General features: G+C 49.3%; 1 protein-coding gene across 2 annotated transcripts in view; it reads left to right on the top strand.

Annotated features, from left to right (window-relative positions):
• Positions 1–507: 507 nt before the first annotated feature.
• LOC135207833 (delta-aminolevulinic acid dehydratase-like) overlaps positions 508–25,484 on the top strand; it is a 32,144-nt gene continuing 7,167 nt past the window's right edge. Inside the window, exons 1-4 of one of the 2 annotated variants that reach the window (XM_064239690.1) lie at positions 508–606; positions 17,847–17,980; positions 18,209–18,320; positions 19,095–19,229. In XM_064239690.1, coding sequence (XP_064095760.1) covers positions 17,853–17,980; positions 18,209–18,320; positions 19,095–19,229 — 375 coding nt within the window. In that variant the 5' untranslated portion in view covers positions 508–606; positions 17,847–17,852. The remainder of the gene's footprint in view (positions 607–17,846; positions 17,981–18,208; positions 18,321–19,094; positions 19,230–25,484) is intronic. The other variant, XM_064239691.1, reaches the window with a different exon arrangement.

The raw sequence follows: 25,484 nt of genomic DNA, 5'->3' as shown, positions 1-25,484 counted from the left end.
ACACAAAAGCCATGAAAACGGAAAGAAACAAATAAAATATGAGGTAAAAACGCAGAAAAAACATTCTTTTGACAGGTTTTTACACATTCAACCAAAACATTTAAACGCCATTTTACTCATAAATCCAACCATAAAAAAGACAAATCATGCATAAAACAAGCATTCAAAGACACAAAACCAGGAAAACTGAAACAAACAAACATAAAAACAAGTATTCAAAGACACAAAAACCATGAAAACGGAAACAAACGAACAAAACTATGAGTAAAAAAAAAAAAAATTCTTTTGACAGGTTTTTACACAAACATTTCCTCATAAATCTAACCAGCAAAAAAGATGAATAATACATAAAACAAGTATTCAAGACAGAAGTGATTACATAAAAACAAGTACTGAATGACACAAAAACCAGAAAACAGAAAAAACAAACAACAAAATATGAGGTAAAAACACATAAAAAAAATAAATCTAAAATAAGAATCAAGAAGAAGAAGCTTTTGTTGACAACAGAGAAGGAAGAAGGAAGGAGCCGGTGTCACGGACCAAGCAACAGGTGACAGGTTGACTGTTTTAATCTCAATTAATCGTTGTCAGCGCCGGAAATAGGTAACTATTATGACTGACAACGGAAAATTAAATATATTTTTACATTTTTGACCAAATTTGAACGAAATAAGTCTGAAATAACGTTAAAATAATAGAGATTTATTGCAGTTTTTTTACGTCACGGTAGGTGGTTTAGGTTTTAGACCTAGACATTTTTAAGTCTAAAGTCTAAGAATAATCGTACTAGACCTTTATAAAAGACATTTATCATTTAAAAATGAAGACATCATTAAATTAAATAATAAGTCATTAAGGCGATTAATACAGTAATAATAGGTAGGTCTGAGTAGCCTAGCATAGGCTTAAGTACGGTGACCAATACGATAACCTTTCAACTACTAGGTAGGCTACCTAGGTATAAGACAATAGACAACTGGGTTACTAGTACCTATACTCTGTTTTTTTTCATCTGTCCATCCGCCTGTGGTGTTTTTGTATGGCAACACTGCGTCCCGGGCTTTAGATAGTTACGCCATGTGTAAATTTTAGGTAAAAAAGGATATCTGGGGTGTACATTTGCAACTGAAAAGTGTTTTAATAATTTACTGTATGCAAATTACACCGTTAATATTCGAAATAGGATATTATTATAATCGTTAATGTAAGCGGAATGTAATTATCTAAAGGCCGGGACGCAGTGTTACCATACAAAACACCACAGACGGATGAACAGCTGAAAAAAAACAGAGTATAGTTTACATGTTAGTATTAATCAATTGTGAGAAATGTTATTTGTCAGCAGCCTAGGCCTACAGCCATAGACCTGGGTAAAATAGGCCTACACGTTGATGGCTCGAGAGGCATTGATTGTTAATGTTTAAATATTTTATTACCTAGTCATTTTTGCATTTTATCCCTCCAGTATGTAATTTGATAAGGTTTATGGACGGTCCCAGTGGGAAGTCAAGCTTGGGGGACCAGTAGGACCTAAAAGTTAGTTTGTTCCGATACGTAATACAAACCCTCGGTCCTTTAACAATAGGAAGTAGCTAGCGGCAGCTGGAACGGTCGTAAGCTTCGAACACAAGGGGAGAACGGTAGTTAACTGCTTGTCCGATCGTCGCGCGGCTGGGAGGTAAACAAATCACTTTTGCTTTCGGCCGTGTGTGGATAGGACGTGCTCGTCATCGCTCTGCCCGCTTTGTCGTTTGCTTTGAGTTTGAGTATTTGCCCTCTCTTTCTGTATAATTCAGAGTGATTGTAAGTACTTTGCATTTCTTTTTGTTAATCATTATGATGAGTGAAGAAGAAATGGAAATTTCACCACGCCCCCGGTCTCGCCCGTAGAGTGTGTCCCGGGCTGGAGGGGCGTAGATGTGGAGGATTCAGATTGTTTGTTGATGTAGATCCTCACGAGGTTTGTACTCGTTGTCGGGGGCGAGAGTGCTCCGCAACGAGCCCTGTGTAACGTGTATGCATTGGTCCGAGGCGCAGTGGGTGCTGTACCGAGGGCAGGAAGAGACTTAGGCCGCCCAAGAAGTCATCGGAAAGTCCAGTGACTCCTTTGGTAACGGACACTTCGTCCTCTTTCCTGCCCCCGGCCAGCCCCCACGTTTCGCGCCTTCCCCTGCGGGGGGGGGTAGCGGAGTCCTTCTCCTCTCTCGATCCGTCGAGTGTGGAGGAGGCGCCGCTACCCGGACGTCCAGTTGTACTCGGGGTCTTCCGTCCGCTCTGGGGGGGGTTCTTCTTCCCCCAGGCGCGAGGAAGCCCCTCTAACTAACCCGACTGTTGCTTCCGCAGGTGTGCCATCAGCGAAGGACGACCTGGGACAGGTGTGGGAGTTCCGCTGGGACTAGCAGGGAGTGCCGAGCATACAGGGGTTGATTCAGCGGGTTGGCGGGGTCGGCAGTGGTCACTCATGGTACGGTGGGACCACTACAACAACACAATCCTCGACACCAGCATATGAGATGCCACCGCATCTGGTGTAACACACCACATGTCATGTCGGTGACACCCACGGCTGCAATCCAGAAACCAATTCCTGCCGTGCCAAAGAGGACGGCTGCCACCGCCACCACCTTGGGTTCTTTGTATTGCCGACCCCGGACTTCCGCTGCCCAAAGAGTACCCCCTGGACCTGCCGCCAGTGCCGAGGATGACGGTAGCTGCCGACAGGACGCCTGGCTCTCCTGTGGTACCTGCCGTGCCTGCCGTACCTGTTGCTGTCCCAGACCGCTTCAGTTTCCCTTTTTTCAGATTTTCAAGGTTGCCTTGCTGGTGGGGCTCATTCCACCCTTTCAGGGATGTTTTTTTCCTGCTCCGTTCCTGCTGTTTCCTGGGGACCCCCTGTTCCTGTTGTTCCTGCTGTTTGGTGGTGCTGTCACAGTCTCAGGTCTTTCCGGATAGGTGCAGTCGGGCCCTGTTGCTTCGGCAACTGCCCCGGCTCCCTCCTGGATGGAAGACCTGACGTCTGTCCTGCGGAGCCTGGCGAAGAAGAAGAGGAAGAGAAGAAGGTGTCGTCGTCGTCTTCGTCGTCGTCTGCTGCCTCTCCTTCCCCTTCGACTTCTAAGGCTAAACAGCCGAAGAAGAAGAAGGTTGCCCTCCTCCCCCCCTACCCAGAAGACTCCTTCGGGATCTTCTAAGGGGCCCGGCCCGGCTCGCACAGGCGAGCTGGCTGGGGAGCTCTTCTGCTGGTCCTCCTGTTCCTTCGGGGAACGGGGGCCCGTCACTTCTTCTGCAAAGAAGAAGTCGACGGGGACGCCAGAGGTGCACCAGCCTCGGCTGGTGCGTCCTCACCTGGGTTAGCTGGCGGGTTTCTGCCGCTAAACCAGGTTCCGTCTCGCCGCTCTCGTTCGCGAGAAGCACCGAGTGGACGCTCTTCCAAAGAAGACCGTCCAGCCAAAGTTTTGACGCCCGAGCTCGCTCGCCGTCAAGACAGCGGCGCGGAGCAGAAGACTGGCGAGAGTCGTGCACACGACTCTCGCCAGGCCAGTGGACGCTCTCGCAGCGATCAACTGGCTGCTCGGGAGCTGACGTGACGGTCGCTGACCGGCCACGGGTTGAGGCGAGGAAGGAGTCCCCGCGGCCGCCGGTACCAGCCACGGCTGGTACCAAGCGGCTCGACGCGCCGAGAGGACTGCTGGCGGTCTCGACGCGACAGAGAGCCTAGCAGGTCACCCGTCCGCCGCTCCCGACGTGGGACCGGGCAGAGACGTGACCAGCGGCAGCTCGCCTGACGCTAGAGATCGGTCTCGACGTTTCAGCCGAGCCAATCGCCCCAGGCGAGCGGCAAGGCTAGGCCTGCTGCTCGACCGTCACCGCGGGTTGACGATCAGCAGCAGCCCTCCACGCACGCGGTGGGCCTGCCAGCGAGCGAGGGGGGAGCGTCAGGTCTGCCTCCTCCCCGTACACCTTCAACCTCCTCGGGCTATACCGGGAGGAGCGGAGGTTTTATCCGAGGAGCGATCACGAGAGGTGCGACCGCGTCGTGACCCAGCTATTGACGCCGGTTACGGCTTCAGGCCACGGTTTTTTATGGACCGACCAAGAAAGTACGCGCAAGTAGTTGGAGGCGACCGTCAGGGGGTCTGTCGCTGTTCCTCCTTCTGAAGAGGAGTATCGCGGGATATGCTCTTGCTGGAGGGACTGGACGGTCCTACTCCACAAGACGCTGTAACTCCCGAGATACAGAGGAACTTTGCAGAGGTCATTAAGCTGATGCGTCTGCATAATGACCTTTCCTTGCGGAAGGATCGCCGCTACCACCGGCAGAGCCCACGTCCCGGCTCGAATCATTTTGGGTCCCAAGAGGGAGCCCAAAATGATGGTGGGGTTACCGCGATCTGAGCTTGCAGACTCGGTCCTGGATCAGGTGGAGAATCTCGTCTCAGGACGGGAGGACTCGCTAAAGACCGGGACGGTCTTCTAAGCTGCTTCCTCCTCCTCTACAGCGGCAGAGGCGATTCTACGTGCCTTCGGAAGACCCGATACTGCCGAAACAGGTTAACCCGGAGTTAGCGAGGCTGACTCCAGGTGTGTCCCTGCAGCAGCTCCTGTCGGAGAACCTATGGTTCTCGCAGCAGGAGGCACTTGCCCTGGAATCTACCGCTATGGCAGCATTCCAGGCAGTTTCCTGGTTGGATTTGTGGTCCCTCACAATATCCAAAGTAGCGTCCGGCTGGTCTCTTGGGAGCTCTGCTCTCGAAGACGACGCTTCTTTTAGGGAGACTGTGCCAGTCTGGAGGAAGAGCAATCTCTTACCTCGCCATCAGACTGCTAACCTGTGGGCCAACTTGGTTCTTCGACGTAGGGACGCAGTCCTTACCCGAGTGACCAAGGGGGCCGGGCGTGAGGCGGCACTCGGGCTTCGAAAATGGACCGCTTAGGAGTTCCCCAGCTCTCTTTCCCTGGAGAGATGGTGGACGCTGCGGTGGAAAGGCGGCGCACTGACGAGAGTGACCGCTTAGTTCACCAGGCAGTCTCGAAGGTTACTGGGCAATCTCGAGTAACTGCGGCCAAACCAAAGAGCTTGGCTAGCGCTTCCACGGCGGCGAAGACGGTTGGCACCGTCCAAACCCGTGTGAAGACTCCTGTTGTTTCAACTTCTGCTAGAGGAGGCCGCAACCAGCCCTCCTCCCAGCCCTCCTTTCCCGAGGGGTCTGGAAAGAAGTCGAAACGAGGTGGGAAACGCTAGGGACGGCGTTCCCCCTCACCTGCTGCCGGAAGTGGGGGGGTGCCTAGCGAGCCATTGGGCGACTTGGCAGCGCTACGGCGCCGAGAACGGATAGTAGACGTCCTTCGGGAGGGATATCTACTACCCTTCGAGTCTCGGCCCCCCCTCATCTCCAATCCGGTCCACCTACAGACCTATGTCCGGGGATCAGCAAAGGACAACGCTCTTCGACAGGAGATCAAGACCATGCTGGCGAAACGAGCTGTAGAAATCGTGGAGGACCAGTCACCGGGCTTTTACAGCCGCCTCTTCTAGTGGAGAGGCATCGGGGGGCTGGCGTCCGGTGATAGACCTCTCTCCCCTGAACCGCTTCGTTCGCACGACGCGGTTCACGATGGAGTCGGCACGCTCAGTGCTCGACTCGATCAGGGGGAACGATTTCATGCTTTCAGTGGACTTGAAGGACGCGGTATTTTCAAATACCCAATCCATCAGTCCTCCAGAAACGTACCTCCGCTTCATCTTCGACGGGACGGTGTACCAATTCAGGGCACTTTGTTTCGGTCTCTCAACCGCCCCACAGGTGTTCACGCGAGTGTTCATTCTGGTGTCGGCTTGGCCCATTCGCACGGGATACGTCTTCTGAGGTATCTCGACGATTGGCTAGTCCTGGCGAGCTCCCGCTCGCAGTTGCTACAGGACAGAGATCGACTCCTCAAGTTTTGTCGCGATCTGGGGATCGTGATAAACCACGAGAAGTCCGATCTCGAACCCAAGCAGAAGATGAAGTACCTGGGTATGCTGATAGACACGGTAGCAGGGCAGGTCTTTCCCGCAGACTTGCGTATCAGCAAATTCAGGGAGGCAGCCGGCCGGTTCCTGTCTCGGCAGGAACAGGCAGCACAGCAATGGCAAGTCGTGATCGGCCATCTGTCGTCACTCGAGAAGTTAGTCCCTCACGGGCGTCTTCACCTGCGGTCTCTCCAGTGGAGACTAAGGGAGAGTTGGTCTCAGCCAAGGATCCTCCTTACTTTCCCGTGGCTATCACGGACAAGGTGAGGCAGGACCTAGCCTGGTGGCTCGACGACAAGAACCTCTTAAGAGGAGTGCCCATACGCACTCCCCCCCCGGAGATGCTTCTGTTCTCAGACGCATCGACCGAGGGATGGGGGCGCACACCTGGAGGAGTTGCTGACTGCAGGTGTGTGGGACCATCACGAAAAGCACCTTCACATCAATGTCCTGGAACTCAAGGCGGCGTTCAACGCTCTCCAAGAGTTTCAGGACCGCGTTGGTGGGCACTCAGTGGTGTTGATGTGCGACAACACCACAGTAGTGGCATATGTCAACAAGCAGGGGGGGCTAGTGTCTCTTCCGCTCCATCAGTTGACGGTGCAGGTGCACGAGTGGGCCACGGCTCACTCGATAGAGCTGTCAGCACGCTACATTCCAGGCAAGAGGAATGTAGTAGCAGACAAGCTCAGCCGTCGGGATCAGGTGATAGGGACCGAATGGTCTGGTACACCAAGACGTAGCGGAAAGGCTCTTCAACCTGTGGGGGCGACCGGTCGTGAGACCTGTTCGCCACCCGGCACAACAGAAAACTTTCAGGTTTTCTTTTCAGCTGTGCCGGACCCATGGGCAGCTGCAGAGGAACGCTCTCCAACACCCCTGGGACAACCTCTTCGCTTACGGCCTTTCCTCCCTTCTGTCTGATTCGGAAAGTGATCAGTCGAGCGCTGGTCACTCCCAATCTCAGAATGATCCTGGTGGCTCCCAAACGGCCTCAAGCCGTTTGGTATCCGGACCTGCTGGCTCTTCTTGCGGACGCACCGAGAGAGCTACCCACTTGGCACAACCTTCTAGCCCAGCCACACGTAGAACGGTACCACCAAGCAGTCCAGTCCCTTCAAACTTCACGGCTGGCTGTTATCCACCATCTCTTGCGAACGAGAGGCTTTTCTCGTAGCGCAGCAACAGAGATGGCTGGACACGTCCGACAGTCCTCTGCAGCTGTGTACCAGGGGAAGTGGGCCGTCTTCTGTGGTTGGTGTCGTAGACAGGGTCTGTCTCCTCTCAGAGCCACTCTTTCAGCAGGTAGCGGATTTCCTCGTGTTTCTTCGCCGAGAGAAGCTCCTCGCAGTACCCACCAGTTAAAGGATATAGAGCAGCACTGGTGCTCGTCCTAAAACTGAGGGGACTGGACATCTCGAATTCGTTCGAGATCTCCTTGCTAATGAGGAGCTTCGAAAGGTCTTGCCCACACCCAGGGAACTCAGGCCCCCTGCGTGGGATGTGACTCTCGTACTTAGGAGTTGACTCGAAGACCCTTCGAGCCACTCCGAGAGTCGTCGACAGGGATCTGACTCTCAAGACCCTCTTCTTGCTGGCCCTGGCATCGGCGAAGAGAGTAGGGGAACTACAATGGCCTTTCTTATGATGTTAAACACACCAGAGGCTGGGGATCTGTGGACGCTCGATTTCGTCCCGAACTTCGTAGCTAAGACTCAGAATCCGTCGATCCTGACGACAGGTTCGAGTCTTTCACGATCCCCTCCCTTCTGGACTTCACCGATAACGATGCGGATGAGATGCTGCTTTGTCCTGTGAGGGCGCTACGGCGCTATCTGAAGAGAACTCGACATCTCAGGCCTGAGTGTCGACGCCTCTTCGTTAGCACTGGGGTTACCAAGAAAGAAGTTTCCAAGAACACGCTTTCTTTCTGGCTGCGTGAGGTGATCAGGAGAGCGTACGAGGCTGATGGTAGCGACGACATCCGTACGCTCCGACCGAGAGCCCACGAAGTCAGAGGTATCGGACCCTCCTTAGCGTTCCGTAAGAACTTCTCCGTGGCGCAGGTCCTGAAGGCAGGTGTCTGGGCCAAACCAGACCACCTTCACGTCCTTCTACCTTCGGGATATTGCCCACAAGTCCTTGGATACTTTTCCTTGGGACCTGTGGTGGCTGCTCAACACGTTGTGTAAGCTTACCCAGCACCCGAGCAGGCAGAACAGCATCGATTCCTGGTATGACTGGGAGAATGAATGTGCGAATGAGAGATGACTGGCTTCTCTTCACCATCTTTCTCTACCTCTACCTGTGGGCAGAGGGATACGGTCGTTACCTCGCTGGAAGGGAGTCAGATGCAGGTAAGCTATTCAACAGAGCTCCATCCTATCTCTTTAACTAGAGATAGGAGTGTATATCCACCACTTTCTTTCTCCAACAAGGGGAGAAAGTGGATGCCTACATGAGACAAACCCATTACTTTACATTTGTTCATGTAATGGAAAAAGTTCTTACAATGCTAGTACAAAGAGATACGCTTGCTCTCTCTTAGTACTCGGCCCAGAGGTCTGACCATTGATCCTGCGGTGCACACCCCGATCAATCGGACAGAGGCTTGGATCCCTCCCTCGCTCTTACGACCAGGGAGGAATTCCAGGGATGGACGAACACCAGTCTGTTCATCAAAAGACTCAGATTCCTCCCACCAAGAAGTGAGTCTTCCTATTGTTAAAGGACCGAGGGTTTGTATTACGTATCGGAACAAATGACAATTTGTCGAAAATTGCATTGTTTTTCCTAACTATACAAACCTGAGGTCCTTTACATATAGTCCCTCCTCATGCCACCCCTCACTCTGTGTATTTTGCATGGGCCAAAAGCAAAAGTGATTTGTTTACCTCCGATCGGACAAGCAGTTAACTACCGTTCTCCCCTTGTTCGAAGCTTACGACCGTTCCAGCTGCCGCTAGCTACTTCCTATTGTTAAAGGACCTCAGGTTTGTATAGTTAGGAAAAATGCAATTTTCGACAAATTGTCATTTTAGGTCCAAACTCCAATTCCGCATACCTAGCCCTAGGTAGTATACTAGTAATAAACATTTTTTGAAATTTCACTGTTTTTTAATTTAATACTAGCTGCTAGGGATCAAAGCGAATGGTTTTTTTTTTTTGTTTCCGTACGTAATACAAACCCTCGGTCCTTTAACAATAGGAAGGTAACTAGCGGCAGCTGGGACGGTCGTAAGCTTCGAACAAGGGGGAGAACGGTAAGTTAACTGCTTGTCCGATCGTGCGCGCACGCCCGCGCGCCCGAGGGTGAAGAATCACTTTTGCTTTCGGCCGCGGGTTGTGAAGGGGGACGTGTTCGTCATCGCTCTCTGCCCGCTTCATCGTCGTATGCTTTGTTTATATTGTGTTTTCTACTAATGGTTTGGTTTGACTTGAAAATGAAAACTGTAAGTACACTGTTTTCATTTTCATTACTTAATTATGAATCAACATGGAGCTATCGCCGTAGAGACGGCGATTTCCGCTCTTTTCATGTATTGAACCCTTGAATTAGTCTCGGTGCCGAGGGCGGGCGCACTCGCGCCGAGTCATGTATTTTTGGGCGAAAGTGTGTAATTGAAAGATGTAAGTACTCTTTTTCATTATATTTTTGCCCTGTGCGTTCCGTTGCCGAGAGCTTGATTGCGCTCGGCAAGAAGTCCTCTTATTGTATGAATAGAATGCAATGAAAGTGGATTCGCAATGCAGTTTTCTTTTCATTTTCATTTATTAATTGCATCAAATTTAATTTGGATCAATTTCCGCTCTTACCCCGGGAATTAATCCTTACGATTTATTGCTGTGAAAGTGAAAATAGCAAGTGCAGTATTGTTCATTTTCATATATATTTATGATAGCATCATATTATTATGGATCAAAGTTTCCGCTCTTACCGGGAATTGATTTTTTCCCTCTTAAGTTCTATGAAGTGAATCGCAAGTGCAGTATTCTGTTTCATTTTCATATTACTTTTCACTGCTGTGCGGGGGTAGGGGAAGCGAAGGTCTGCCAGGAAGTCGTCGGAAAGCTCTCCCTCCCGCGACTCCCTTGGTATCCGATTCTTCGTCTTCTTTCCTGCCCCCCCGCTCAGCTCCTGTATTTTGTTTTTGGGGTCTTCCTTCCGTTCGGGGTGGGGTGGGGCATGTCTCCCCCCCCGTGCGTGAGGGAACCCCTCTTACTAATCTGTCTGTGCTACCGCAGGTGCTACAAGCCGTGGGAGACGACCTTGGACAGGTTATGGACCACTGCGGCTGCAGGGCGTGCCTAGCATCCACGATCTGCTGCAGAGTCTAGCGAGGTCTGGGCGGGTGACCTGGAGTGGTCTCCACTACAACCTTCACGGCCGCTTATGCTGCTTCCCCCCGCTGGTCTACACTCCCCATGCTGTGTCGGTGACGCCGTCTGCCGCTTCTAGGGCCGGTCGCCGCCGTACCGAGGAGGGGTATGCCGCCGCCGCCTGTGTTTTCTTCGTGTTGCCTGCCCCAGACTTCCGCTGTTCCAGCAGCTCGCCCTGGACCGGCCGCCAGTACCACGCTGGCTGCCGATGATTCTACGAGGCGATGGCTGGGCCTGCCGTACCTGTCGCTGATGTGGTTCCCGCTACTGGCTTGGCTGTCCCTTCTGTGTTTACCGCTGCCGCTGTTCCTGCCGCTCCTGAGCTGGTTGCTGTTCCTGTCGCTCCTGGTTCCTGCGCCTGTCCATGCTGGTCCTGCCCATGGTGTGTCTTCCCCAGTCCCAGGTCCTTCCGGACAGGTGCAGTCAGGCCGTGTTGCTTCGGCAATAGGTGGGCCCGACTCCGGCTGGATGGAGGACCTGACGACTGTCCTGCGTGAGCTGACGAAGAAGAGGAAGGTGTCATCTTGTCTTCGTCTGTTGCTGCCTCTTCCCCTTCGACTTCTAAGGCCCATAAGCCGAAGAAGAAGAAGGCTGCCTCCCCCCCCTAAGAAGTCTCCTTCGGGAACTTCTAAGGGCCCGTCCCACCTCGGTGGGACGGGGGGTCCTTCTGCTGCCCTCCTGCTCCTTCGGGGAGCGGGGCCCGTCTCCCCTTCCGTAAGGAAGAGATAGACGGGGACCAGAGGAGTATCGGTTAGCTCTGGTACTTCCTCGCCTGGTGCTAGCGGCGATGCCGCTACGCCAGGTTCCGGCTCGGTCTCTCGTTCGCGCAGAGATCCCGAGTGTACGCTCTCCCTCCGGGAGACCGTGCAGCCAAAAGTTTTAAAGTTTCGCCGCCTCCAGAGTTCGCTCGGCGCCAAGACCACGGCACGGAGCAGAAGGCTGGCGAGAACCGCTCAGGTGACTCTCGCCAGGCCAGCGGCCGCTCTCGCAGCGACCAGCTGGTAACCGGGTTTTGTTATTCCCCCTAAGAAGACTCCTTCGGGAACTTCGAAGGGCTCGTCACATTCCGGTGTGACGGGGGGTTCTTCTGCTGGTCCTCCTGTTCCTTCGGGAACGGGGCCCGTCTCCCCTTCTGAGAAGAAGAAGAAGACGGGGACCAAGCGGGTGTGCTGGCTACCGCGGGTACACCCTCGCCTGGTCTTGGCAGCTCTGCTGCTAAGCCAGGTACCGGCTCGGTTTCTCGTCCGCGAGAAGTTCCGAGTGTACGATCTCCTTCGGGTGACCGTGCAGCCAAAGTTAAGACGCCCTGAGTTCGCTCAGCGTCATGACCGAGGCACGGAGCAGAAGACTGTCGAGAGCCGCTCAGGTGACTCTCGCCAGGCCAGCGGCCGCTCCTCGCAGCGACCAGCCGGTACCCTCGATGGACGTGACGGTCTCTGACCGGCCACGGGTTGAGGATGGGAAGAGGTCTCCCCCAGGTCCCCTCGACCGACGGTACCAGCCTCGGCTGGTACCAGCGGTTTGACGTGCCGCGAGGACGCTCACCGGTCTCACGGCGAAAGCGAGCTCTGCAGGTCACCTGACCGCCGCTCCCACAGGGGGACGGGCGGGCGGGATACGGTGACCAGCAGCAGCTCGTCTGACGCACGGGACCGGGTGGGGTCGACGTGCTCAGTCGAGCCGCTCGCACAGCGAAGAGCGGCAGCGGCCAGGCCTGCAGATCGATAAAAACCCCACCGGAGCGGGGTTGGTGATGGTCTGGCTGCAGCCCCCCACGTACGCTGGTCCTGCCAGCGAGCGGGGGGGGAGGCGTCAGGTCTGTCTCCACTACCTTCAACTTCCTCGGGCTACACCGGGAAGAGCGAGGTGGCTAGGAGTGATCGTGAGAGGTGCGCCGCTCACGATCCCGTCACGACGCCGCACGTGCCACGTATGGTCTTAGGACCAACCAGGACGTACGCGCAAGTGATTGGAGGCGACCGTCAGGGGGAGAGGGGGTAGCGTCAGTTCTGTCTCTCCGATACCTTCAACTTCCTCGGCATACGCCAGGAAGAGCGAGGTATAGAGGAGTGATCGTGAGAGATGCGCCGCTCACGATCCCGTCACGACGCCGCACGTGCCAGGTTGGTCTTAGGACCAACCAGGACGTACGCGCAAGTGATTGGAGGCAACCGTCAGGGATCTGTTGCTGGTCCTTCTTCTGAAGGAGGAGGGTCCTGGGAGCTGCTCTTGTTGGAGGGACTGGACGGTCCTACTCCTCAAGACGCTGTAACTTCCGAGATTCAGAGTAACTTTACCCAGGTTATGCACTGATTCGTCAGCACAACAAGACGGGGGGAAGGATCGCCGCTCCCACCAGCAGAGCCCATGTCTCTGCTCGAGTCGTTTTGGGGTTTCCCGAGAGGGAACCCAAACCGACGGTGGGTATGCCGCGATCGGAGCTTGCCGATTCTGTCTTGAACCAGAGTCTCTCGTCTCCGGACAAGAAGGCTCTCTCAGTTCTGGCCGGTCGATCAAGCTACTTCCACCATCCTCTACTGCGACAGCGGCGTTTCTACGTGTCTTCGGACACCGTATTTAAATACTCCTTCGGTCCTCCTGAGAGGTTTCGACCTCGACGAGGACTGGAATGAGTCGGAGGACGGTATCGGCTCTCTCCTGTCAGGTGTCGATCAGCCCCACCCAGACGACGTTCACAGTGGCGGCAGACCCTTACCTACAGTGAGAGTTCGTAACCCTCCTCGGGAAAAAGTTTTCTCCTGACGATACGTTTTCCCAGACTCTGAGAGGCCATCGCCGCAAGGCGATGGCTGCTCCTACTCTTCTCCAACTGCTAGTTCCACTGGGAAGGCGAGCGAGTATCCAATTCCTCCCCCATTCCCTCTCTCCTTACGGCTACGAGGGAAAGGGGAAGGATCCTACAGAGATTTCTCTGTAGGATCCCACGTTGGGGACTGCGCTACCAGGGGGGACCTTCGGGTCCTACCTGACGTAAGCCCCGGTCGTTGAGGAGGGATCCTGCCCCATTCTCGATTTCTACGGGAATCGAGAGGACACCAGCCGATATCGTTTGACGAATTCGGTGGGGGTTTCGCAGACTGCTTAGAATTCTACGGAATTTCTAGCGCATTCAGAGTGTTAGAGTTTCTTACGATCTCCAAACACTTAGGCGAGACCACGGTCCAAAGTGAGCGAGACGAGAATCCCCGATATGTTACACGATAATCGGAACCTCGCCTATGCGCCGAATTCCTGGAATTTCTAGCATTAGGAAGAAGACTGCTTGCTGAAAGAAGGACTATCTCACAGTAGGCGACCAACCTGGAATAGAGAAGAACGGACGGGAATATCCAGTTTGGCTGGAACTATCGTCTTAGTATTCTGTTCACCATTGAAGCTTTCCCTTCGAGGAAGACTTCTCCTTCACTCTCTTTAATAGAGACGAAGGTGGTTGATCTCCAATCCTTATTTTGTTTTCTTGAAGGAAAGAATTTAGGATGGAGATAGTTGTTCAGAATCCTACAAATATACTACGTATATTAACCTCGCGACATGATTCTGCTAAGCAGTTGAATGGTCCGAGGGGTAGGCGCATATCCTGGTTATTCTACGGATTGCGACTTAGACGAAAAGTATTCTAATTGAACTGCAACCCGGGTTGCCTGCAACCTCCAGGAGTTTCCAGTTTCAATTTTATATACTTATGGTGTGTCACAACAACACCATTTAAGCTTTTATATTTACCGAAATTCGTTTCGCTTAAATATATTGCTCGAGCATATCTTTTATGCTCGTGGTTCTAGCCGAACGCATTCCTTCGTGGAAAGGATTACTTGGCAACTCAGGATGGGGGGACGAGTCAGCGACAGCTACTGCGTATTGAATTGCCCGAGGCATTTCAGTATCAGCTGCCGCTTTGAGGATGGACGGTTGTTTATGTCTTTCTCACCTGCTTTGATTGAATAACAACCGTATCTCTGCCCAACAATCACGGACTTAAGTCTCTGATTAACGGGGATTCTCGCATACATGAATGACCATCTACTGCTGAGAAACGCTAGTATTCATCGTCTTCGGTATGCGAGAATTTTAAACAGAGATATCTATTCGACTCTCATCTTTCTGTTTACGCACGGTAACAGAATTTTGTAATAGTCTCTTGCTGCATCGTATCCCGATAATGCGAATGATTTTTGCGGAATCTGAGTTTGTCCTCAAAAATATCTTGTATTCGGAGGTGTACAATTGTTCATTGTTCACCCCGGATTAGCAGATGTATTGAAAGACATCGCCTACTCCCACACCTGCCAGCTCTACTTCCAAACGTTCAGCCCATGAGAAGCAGTTCTTCAAGCGGCGCTCCCCCGTGTTTCATTACTGAAGAACGCCCCGCTTTCATTGCACAACGGACAGCAATGAAATGGCGGTTAGCGTTTTCAGTCATTTGTAAGCACAGGTTTAGAATCTTGAGATTCCTTCTCTCGATTCAGCTGGAAGACGTAGGTTGCATTCATTGCCTACCTTCGTCTTCAACGTCACATAGTGTTGTTTCTCCTTAAGCTGAGATTCAACGTCTATGAGATTTTCTTGCCATCAGGGACCTCGGTCTTTTGAAGGCAATGACTTTCGCCTTTTGAGCTTATGCATTAAGAGAATCATCGCCGCGCCGTCCGGCATCGGTACTAAACAAATATTTATTTGTTTGGTCTCTCAGCATAACTCTTTAAAGGGCGAAGGTCACGTGACTTACCCGGATGCTTGGACAACTTGCCTCTACTGATTCCGAACCAGTCAGTCGGCAGCTGTCAGAGCGCCCGAGTCAGTTACGAACTATGCTGTGGGACTTAGTTCGGTTGTTCCAGAGCAATCATTACTTCGTCTTAATAGCTTGTCAGTATGAGTACTGTACATAACCAAAGTCGAGAAGAGGGATAGGTCATACGACTATTCCCTTCTTTTCGTCTTAGGTAACTGCATGACTTCTCTTGAGAAGTCAAGCACAAAGGGATGGGGATTTGTGACGCTCGATTCGTACCGATCTTCGTATAGCGAAGACTCAGAAACCCTTCGGTAACTGACGATTGGTTCGAGTCCTTCACAATACCCTCCCTAATGGACGTCACCCCCGCCATCCGATTACGAAGGCTATGCTGCTTTGTACCTGTGAAGGTTGCGACGGAGCTGTCTGAAGAAACTCGACACCCAGGATGAGTGTGGACGCCTCTTCATCATTCTCTCGCGTTCCGCAAGAACTTCTCCGTGGCGCAGGTAATGAAGGCAGGCGCCTGGTCCAACCGGACCGCATGCACCTCCTTCTACCTTCAGGATATTGCCCACAGTTCCTTGGATCTTTTTCCTTGGGAACCGTGGTGGTTGCTCAACACGTTGTGTAGTTAACCCAGACCCTCGCAGGCTGAACAGCATCGAGTCCTGGTGTGACCGTAAGAATGGATGAGGAATGAGAGTGTGACTGGCTCCTCTTCCCATTCTTTTTCTTTTTTCCCTCTACCTTTGGGTAGAGGGACACGGTCGTCACCCTGCTGGGTTAAGGACACCGGAGAGAAGATGCCAGGTGAGCTACTCAATAGAGCACCATCCTATCCCTTTCAGTAGGGATAGGAGTAAATATCCACCACTTCCTCCAACAAGGGGGAGGAAGTGGATGCCAAATTGAGACAAACCCATCATTTTATGATTGTCTCTTGCAAACAGGAACAAGTTCTTGCTTGCTGGTACGAAGAGATACGCTTGCCTCTCTCTTAGTACTTGGCCCAGAGGTCTGACCATTGATCCTGCGGTGCACACCCCGATCAATCGGACAGAGGTTTGGATCCCTCCCTTGCTCTTACGACCAGGGAGGCACTCCAGGGTTGACGAACACCAGTCTGTTCACCAAAAAGACTCAGATTCCTCCCCACCAAGAAGTGAGTCTTCCTATTGTTAAAGGACCGAGGGTTTGTATTACGTATCGGAACAAATGACAATTTGTCGAAAATTGCATTTTTCCTAACTATACAAACCTGAGGCCTCCTTTACATAGTCCCACCTCATGCCACCCCTCACTCTGCAACTTTTTGCATGGGCCTAAAGCAAAAGTGATTCTTCACCTCTCGGGCGCGCGCGCGCGCGCACGATCGGACAAGCAGTTAACTACCGTTTCTCCCTTGTTCGAAGCTTACGACCGTCCCAGCTGCCGCTAGTTACCTTCCTATTGTTAAAGGACCTCAGGTTTGTATAGTTAGGAAAAATGCAATTTTCGACAAATTGTCATTTTGGCATATTTTCACGCCCTTTTAATTAATCTGTCACGTGGAATTGAAGTTCAGAACGGAAACGGACATATTCGGGAGACCGTGCGCTTAGACCCAGGCTAAATTGCAATGTAAAATAAGTGCCTCGTGCATATTGCGTATCAACGGAACAGTTATTAAAAAATGCATAAAGTATGAAAGGTTAGTGATGACAGTTCTAGGTCCCCAAGGGAACCCCTCGAACTTGACCTATTAACCAAAACTAAAACTCTGGGTGCTAGGTCGGTCCTTATATGGCTATAGCCTAAAGGAACCTCTCTGACTTGACCTAAAGTACTATAAAAGTATAACTTGACCTAAACCAGGGTGCTAGGTCAGTCCTTACATGGCTATAGCCTAAGGAACCTCTCTGACTTGACCTAAAGTACTATAAAAAGTATACCCTGACATAACCCAGGGTGCTAGGTCGGTCCAAACCTGGCTATAGCCCAAAGGAGCCTCTCACATGACCTAGAGTGTGTCCTAAGCTAAGTTAACTCTGGTACTGGATCCTTACCTGGCTGGTGGCCCAGCCCAAGGAACTAGAGAGCTATATAAGAATGAAATACATCTAGTCCTCTACTTACAAACTTTCGAACTTCTTCGTCTGCGTAATACGTGCAATATATCAGCTTTATTTCTGATATGTTTCATTGCTATTTTTTCAAGGAGAGATTATAAAGCATTTTACGTGCAAAGACCTAAAAGTCAGGAGTAAAATAGTATGGGAATGTATCATAACTTAACCCATGTAATATCTGTTCTGCTTGTGCTAGCTCATGCTGGCTTTCACGATCTCTGTGCATGTGTATACACTTTCTGTATACATATATGACCTGTATTTGTACATGCTTGGTGCCCAGCGATCACCAAGTACTTGGACCAATATTCCAGTTTGGCCACTCCTGTGTGTGTGTGTGTAAGAGTACATTGGGATGGTAAATAGCATTATGGTACTCCCTGTGTTGTCTTGGTTCATGCATCATTTCAACCATTACTATAGTTATCCTTTGCATCTTTATGTGTAATGTTATGACTCCTATAAACTAAAAATGGAGGTGAAGAAAAAGTATCAGTGACGTACACTGTACAGTTTTATCTAGTACATGGCAAAATAGTGTATACTAGTCATAATTTGGTATAATATACCACATTATTTTCAGACTACAATGGCATCCTATGAACCTCCAGCCAAAAGAATTCTTCACAGTGGCTACTTTAATGCAACCCTGAGGAAATGGCAGTCGTCCAACACAGAAATTCATCCATGGAACCTGATGTATCCCATATTTATTGTGTAAGTGTCACTCATATTTTTGTAAGTTGCGCATTGAATATTGACATGCTTTGAACTTTGAAGGTGAATAGCTAATGAATGTAGCTAAATACTTGAAAGAGTGAATTTTTACATAAGGGGTTTCAAAGCATTACCACCAATCTTTGTGATGTGGCATGAAGGGGTTGATTTAATAATCCTGTTATTTTGGAAAGATTCCAGATTACATGTATATTCATTCATTTTCAGTGATGAGCCCGATGCAGTGCAACCTGTGGACAGCCTTCCTGGTGTGTCACGGTATGGAATCAACCGACTTGATGCCGCAATCAAACCCCTTGTTGAATTGGGATTGAGTTCTGTAAGTATATTTGCCGGTTTGTTGATATTTAGTGTTATTTTGTGGTACTGTTCCATATATAATAATTTATCTGTTTTGACACCCTGTATACTATAGTGAGAGTCTTTTGCAGTGTTGATTATTACAGTAGTATTCTGTTTTTTATCATATAGGGGATTTGTAACAATTGTAGACCTGCCCCAGGCTCAAGTTTTGTGGGACAAGCGTTGAAACATTGACGAAAGGCACAAAAAGCCCAAGAACATAATAATTATGATTTCTTATGTTTATGAAATGTAAGAAGAGGCATGAGCTATGTAGGTAATAGTTACAATATCTGTTTAATTTGGCCTAACCCATTGGGTATCTGAGATTTCTAGAATTTACTGTATGGTAACTAGCAAGTCATGAAAACCTTGATACCAGATCTAGCATTGGACAGATTAACCAACTCATATAACACTTGAAAAATTCAGTGCTTGCTTTGCTAATTACCCTCCTCAACGTAAATTTAATCCATCCTTTGGCTTGTTATGTTCAACAGGCCATGATTGTTTATCAACATGGTAATTCAGCCTCAGCATGGGGTGGTCTGACGATGTTGGTGTAGTATGTTACAAACCGAGTCCGGTGATGTAAATGATTTGAAATCTATGTCTATTTCTAGTGACAGCCTTCTCGTTTGTAGTATGATCTTGTTTGATTCTACTAGTATTATTTTCCGTATCCCAAAATGATGTCGGTGAATATGTTAGATACGCAGTGGATTATACTATAGGTAATTGTCAATTCCAGGTTCTGCTTTTTGGCGTTCCATCAAATATGCCAAAGGATGAGGTTGGATCCAGTGCTGACAGCCCTGATACGCCTGTGATACAAGCTATCAAGATCTTGAGAGAGAGATTCCCAGACCTTGTAGTTGCGTGTGATGTAAGTAATATTGTTTTCCGTCACTACTGTCCATTTTGTTTTCCTCTCTCTCTCTCTCTCTCTCTCTCTCTCTCTCTCTCTCTCTCTCTCTCTCTCTCTCTCTCTCTCTGTATGACAGGTCAGTAAAATAAGTGTATTGTCATTGTAGGCTGTGATCTGACTGGTATTCTGTTGTATAAGCACTTGCAGAAGTAGGTGTAGCTACAAGCCATTCATGATGAAGTGATATAGAAACGTGGCCCCTTTATTATTATTGAATGACATTAATGGCAGTGGGAGTCCTCCAGTTAACAGCGGCATCTGTTAACAGCATTTCAGTTTTATGGCACTTGGCTAACGACAAAATTAACCAGATTTTCGGTGTGGTAGCCAGTTTATCAGTACTGTTAAACAGTTAATGTTGTAGTTAGGTAAAACATGGGCACTTTCTGCGTTTTAAATGTCATTTGTTTGGTTAACAGCAATTTTCACATAAGTGACTTACCGAACAGTTACATAGCTTATAGCTTCTTACCTGCGGCAGTCGAAATTCAAATTGTTGGCGCCAGCGGCGTTGCTATCTTAAAAGTATAGGTGATACAAGACCCGCCCACATCCGGGAACCCTGGGTACTGCTAGCCTTCTTACCGTCAATTTTCGTTTCTGCCGCTCACGGGGTGGGAAACACCTGTGAGATTTTCGCTGTAGTCTCCTGCGTTCGCCATTTTGGATTTGGTTTTTGTTTGGTGATGTACAAGTTTTTGGTTTTCTTGCCAGTTAGCTATCTCTTATTCATTTTTTGTTTTTCGTCATTATTGCTAATTATGTCAGATTCTAGTTCATCTGCTGTAAGGTTTTGCAGCGCTGGCTGCAAAACAAGATTAGCTAAGTTATGTCACGATCCGCACTCTAAGTGCACTAAATGCAGAGGACAAAATTGTATGGTATGGATGTGACATGTGATGAATGTAAAGAATTGGATGAACAGGGATGGAAGGCGGTTAGATCGCATGCTGAGAAAATGGAGAAAGATAGGAAGAGGGAAGGCAGCTCTTAGGGCTAGTAGTAAGAATAGGTTAGAAACTACTCCTGTTCCTTCGGAGACAAATAAGTCTTCTCTTGCCTCTCCTTTATTAGAGAATATTTCTCCAATTAATAGTCCTCCTACTTCTCCTTTGATTACCCCTGTTCAAGTTGCCCATGTTTCCCGAACCCAACACCATTGCCTGCTTGAGTCTAAGATGGATAAAAAGTTCGAAGTATTAGCTGAATCAGTTATGAAGTTAGGAATGTCTTTTAAGCTTTCGTAGATAGTACAGTGAAATCTAGTGCAGTGCAAAGTGTTAATGTTGCGCCTGAGGAGGTGGTTGTCCGTTCCCCCTCGACTCCCAGACGAAGGTCACTGTCCCGCTCCCCCGCAACCGGGAGAAGACATACCGGAGGTCGGAAGGAGTCTGGGGGGAGTTTGCCCACGGTCAGCCGTTGACTCCGTCGACTCGACGGGTGTCGTCCCCCCCAAAAGATGTGGAAATGTATTAGTGTTTGTGATTCTCGTCTGTCTTCTGATTCGGAAGTGCAATCGCCAGTGCGCAAAAGGCGAAGTGATTTGGTGTCTCGACCGTTAAAAAGACATTCGATTCTTGGGGGTGATTCGTCACCGACTCCTGTTAAGAAGTCTAAGAGGCATTGGAGTCCTCAACCTTCGTGTAGTTTTGCTCCGGATGTGATATTTAGTGAATCTCCTCCGCAGTTGCATTTTTCGGCTAAAAGTAATGGATCTCGGACTAAACTTCGTGATAATTCACGGTCGCTCGACTCTCCCAAGCGAGTCTCAGTCGCAGTTTCGGCTCGGTCGCCTCGTTCGACTCCGTATTACTGTCCAGAGAAGCGTATTCGCTCGTCTTCGTTCGACTCCCCTCGCCGTGAGTCGATAGGAATTTCGACTGGTTGTTCGCCTGTGTCGACTCACAGTGTTAGATGATTCTACCTTAGCTCCATTTAAGAAGCATTTTCAGGATCTTATGAGTTTGTTGAAATCCTCCACCGGGGTACAACATAAACCTGATTTCGACTCCGCTTCCGTGCAGTCTGAAGAGGAAGCTTTGGATCAAGATGACAAGGATTCGTCGGCTTATTCGAGTCAAAGTAATCTTTCCACTTATCCAGATTACTTTGAACCTGCTTCTCCGTCTTCACCGCCTTCAATGTTCGTTAAAGATAGGAAGACAGCGTATTCGTGTCTACCTAAACTGGTTCTTTCTCAGTCCTCGAAGCAGGCACTTAAGGAGTCAACAGAGTGGCTTTCTAAGAAGAGGGAAACAGGTAAGGCTTCGTTTGCTTTCCCGCCTTCTAAGCTCAGAGTAAAGCGTATCGCTTCTACGGAACTGGAGAAGTTCCTTCTTTGGGAGTGTCTGCCTCCTCCCAGGGAGACTTCTCCGGTTTAGTGGACTCACACCGAAAGAGCAGCTTTTTTCGTCAGCTAAAATTTTGTTTTCTTCTTCGGAGCTTGACCATCTGGTGAAGAATATTTTTAAAGTATTTGAGGTATTTAGTTTTTTGGACTGGACTATTGCCTCTTTAGCTCGCAAGATTGAAGACTGTCAGTCTTTAGAAGAAGATTATGCCACAGATTGGTTAGGAGTTCTGTCCTGTGCGGATAAGGCTGTTAGAGATGGTTCAGGAGAATTAGCAGCCCTTTTCACAATGGGAGTGATGAAGAAGAGAGAAAAGTGGTGTTCTTTCGTGTCTAAAGGAGTCACTAATAACCAGAAGTCGGCTCTCATGTTTGCTCCTCTCTGTAAATCTCACCTTTTCCCTGAAGAAACCATTCAACAAATTCTATCGGATTTAGAAAAGAAATCTACTAATGATCTCCTTCAGTCTTCTAGACGTCCGAAAGAGCCTACTCCGACAGGAGCAAAGTCTTCTCCTCTTCAGAAGCATCCCTTTCGAGGGAATAAACCTAAGTGGTAACGACCCAGGACTAATTTGCGTCCACAGTACAAGTCCTCAAAGAAACCCCCCAAACCTTCGGACAAGTGAGAAAAGCCGTTCCTTCACATGCAAGTAGGGGGGCAAGACTCCATCTTTTTTTGGGAAAGAATGGAGTCGAAGAGGTGCAGAGCAATGGGTAGTGCAAGTTCTTCGAGAGGGATACTCGATTCCTTTTGTTCTAGATCCTCCTCTCTCCGATACACCAATCAGCTTAACAGCATATTCTCCAGGATCAGAGAGGGCTTTGGCTTTAGCAGCAGAGGTCAATGCACTCATCAAGAAGGGAGCAGTAGAGGAAGTCCTCGACAGTTCTCAGGGATTCTACAACAGACTCTTTGTAGTTCCCAACTCGGGAGGTTGGAGGCCAGTGCTAGATGTAAGCGCATTGAACCTTTATGTGCTGAAGACAAAGTTCAATATGGAAACAAATCGTTCTGTGATGTCGGCACTTCGCCCAGGCGATTGGATGGTGTCCCTGGACATGCAGGACGCCTATTTTCATGTGCCGATTCACCAGAGTTCAAAGAAGTTCCTGAGATTTGTGTTCGAAGGGAGGACGTATCAATTCAGAGCCCTTTGTTTCGGCCTTTCGACGGCCCCTCAAGTATTTACTCTTGTTCTTGCTCCATTGGGGAAATGGCTGCATATGTTGGGCATAAATGCAGCATTTTACCTGGACGACTGGCTTCTCAGATCAAGTTCGAGGACACAGTGCGTGAAGGATTTACGGAAGACACTGTCATTAGCGAGTCAATTGGGAATTCTCATCAACCTGGAGAAGTCTCAATTAGTGCCTTCCCAGAAGATCCCCTATTTGGGGGGGATGATTCTGGACTCTCAGACTTTTCGGGTTTTTTCTGTCCCGAAAAGAATAGAATCTTGCCTCAAAAAAGTGAGCCAATTCCTGAACCGTCTCAGTCCTCCTCCGCCTTGGAATGGATGAGTCTCCTAGGGACGTTATCATCAGTAGAGACGTTTGTAAAGTTGGGTCGTCTTCACAGAGATCTCTTCAGTTTTTTCTCAAAGCGAGTTGGTGTCGGAAGTCTCAACCAGACACGTATTCGTTCCCAGTATCGGAAGAGATCAAGAAGGACTTGAGATGGTGGATGTCGAGGGAAAGATTGCAAGAGGGTCTCTCCCTGACATTACGGAACCCAGACCTAGAATTATACTCAGACGCATCGGACAGAGGTTGGGGTGCTCTCCTAGGAACCAAAAAGATCTCAGGATTATGGTCAGAGAAAGAGAGGTTGAATCACATCAACATGAAGGAGTTGAAGGCGATTTGGTTCGGTCTGCAAGCATTCGCTCCTTTGGTCGTGGGAAAAAGAGTGGCAGTATACTCCGACAACACCACCGCTCTATCTTATATCAGGATCAGGGAGGAACCATCATTCTCCCTACAACAAAGTCGCAGAAAGATCTCCTTCTCTGGACTCAAGATCGGGATATTTCCCTCGTTCCGAGGTTTGTACAGGGGAAGTTAAATGTACTGGCGGACGAACTCAGTCGAGTAAACCAGTTCTTCCACGAGTGGACATTGCAAGACAAAGTTTGTCAGAACTTTGGAAACTTTGGGAAGACCTTCAGTGGATCTGTTTGCCACGTCGAGGAACAATCGACTTCCGATCTTTTGTTCCCCAGTTCCAGATCCTCTTGCTTGGAAGACCAACGCAATGCTTCAGGATTGGACGGGTCTAGACATTTACGCCTTTCCCCCATTTGGAATGATCGAGAGGTGTTGAACAAGTTCCTCTCGCATCAAAATGTGTCAATGACGCTGTAGCACCATTCTGGCCCAGGAAAGAGTGGTTCCCAGACCTTCTCAAGTTGGTTATAGACCATCCCAGACTTCTTCCTCAGTATCCTCGGCTACTCAAACAGCCCCACTTCGACAGGTTATCATCAGAATTTGTCCGCTCTGTCACTGACAGGGTTCAGACTGTCCGGAAACTCGTCAGAGATAAGGGGTTTTCTCGTAGAGCGGCAGAGGCTATTGCTAACTGTCGAAGAAGCTCTTCTGCCAAGCTTTACCAATCGAAGTGGGGAGTCTTTAGACGTGGTGCCAGAAGACATAATTTCTCGTCTTCTAAAACCTCTGTGACAGAAATAGCTGATTTTTTGCTGTACCTTAAAAGAAGTTAAGAACTTGTCGGTATCGACAATTAAAGGGTTACAGAGCTATGCTGTCCTCAGTGTTTAAGCCATAGAGGGCTTGACATCTCCTCTAACCAGGATATTGGAGATTTAATTAAATCATTTAATACAGTAAAAGTATCAAGAAGGATAGTGTGGACTGGAACTTGGACGTAGTTTTGTTTTAACTTTTCTGATGTCTTCACGATTCGAGCCACTTCGTGAAGCGTCTTTGAGAGATGTAACGAGGAAGACACTTTTTCTCTTCGCATTGGCTACAGCAGGGAGAGTGAGTGAGTTACAAGCCATCCACAAAGAGGTGGGGTTCAAAAATAGTAATGCGGTTTGTTCTTTTGTTAACGAATTTTTTAGCAAAGAACGAATCTCCCTCTAACCCATGGCCTAAATCTTTTGTACTTAAGGGATTATCTAATATAGTGGGTCCGATGGACGAGAATATTTACTATGTCCCTGTCAGAGCTCTGAAATGTTACCTGTCAAGGACACAATCCGTTAGAGGTAATTCCGACCGACTTTCGGTGTTCGGTTAAGAATTCTGCAAACCCCTCTCCAAGAACGCTATTTCGTTCTTTTGAGAAGTCTGATACTGGAGTCACACTCTCAAGTCCAAGATCAGACTCTAAATGTGCTTAAGGTGAAAGCACATGAAATACGTGCAGTGCGACATCCTTAAGCTTCAAGCACAATATGTCGCTTTCCTTGATTCTTCAATCTACGTTTTGGAGATCGAGATCTGTGTTCGCCTCATTTTACCCGAAGAATGTAGAGGCTACCTATGATAGTTGTTGTAAATTGGGTCCTTTGTCGGTAGCGGGCCATGGTGTTGGGAAAGGAAACATAGGGGAACTTTCTATCCTCTACTGTCTCCTCGCCTTTGTTATAGGTTGTTGAGTCGTGGGCAGACTGGAGGCTCATAGTACTTTGGAGTACCTCCAGATCTTATTTATTACTTTTGAGTATGTCATTATTTTTGGTATAGGTGATGGTCTGTTGTTTTTTATCTGGTTTTTGAAGCCCAGGGCAAGGGCATTATCTTTTTAATATTTTGTCAACCAACGGTCTTGTCCATGGTTACAAATCCCACTAAGTAGGAACGACTCTGGCCTATACCGCCACGTCTCCTAC

The sequence above is a fragment of the Macrobrachium nipponense genome, chromosome 34 (assembly GCF_015104395.2).
Source record: "Macrobrachium nipponense isolate FS-2020 chromosome 34, ASM1510439v2, whole genome shotgun sequence".
Classification (NCBI taxonomy): domain Eukaryota; kingdom Metazoa; phylum Arthropoda; class Malacostraca; order Decapoda; family Palaemonidae; genus Macrobrachium; species Macrobrachium nipponense.
The sequence above is the reverse complement of the archived record's forward strand: the minus strand, read 5'-3'. Positions and strand labels throughout refer to the sequence as shown.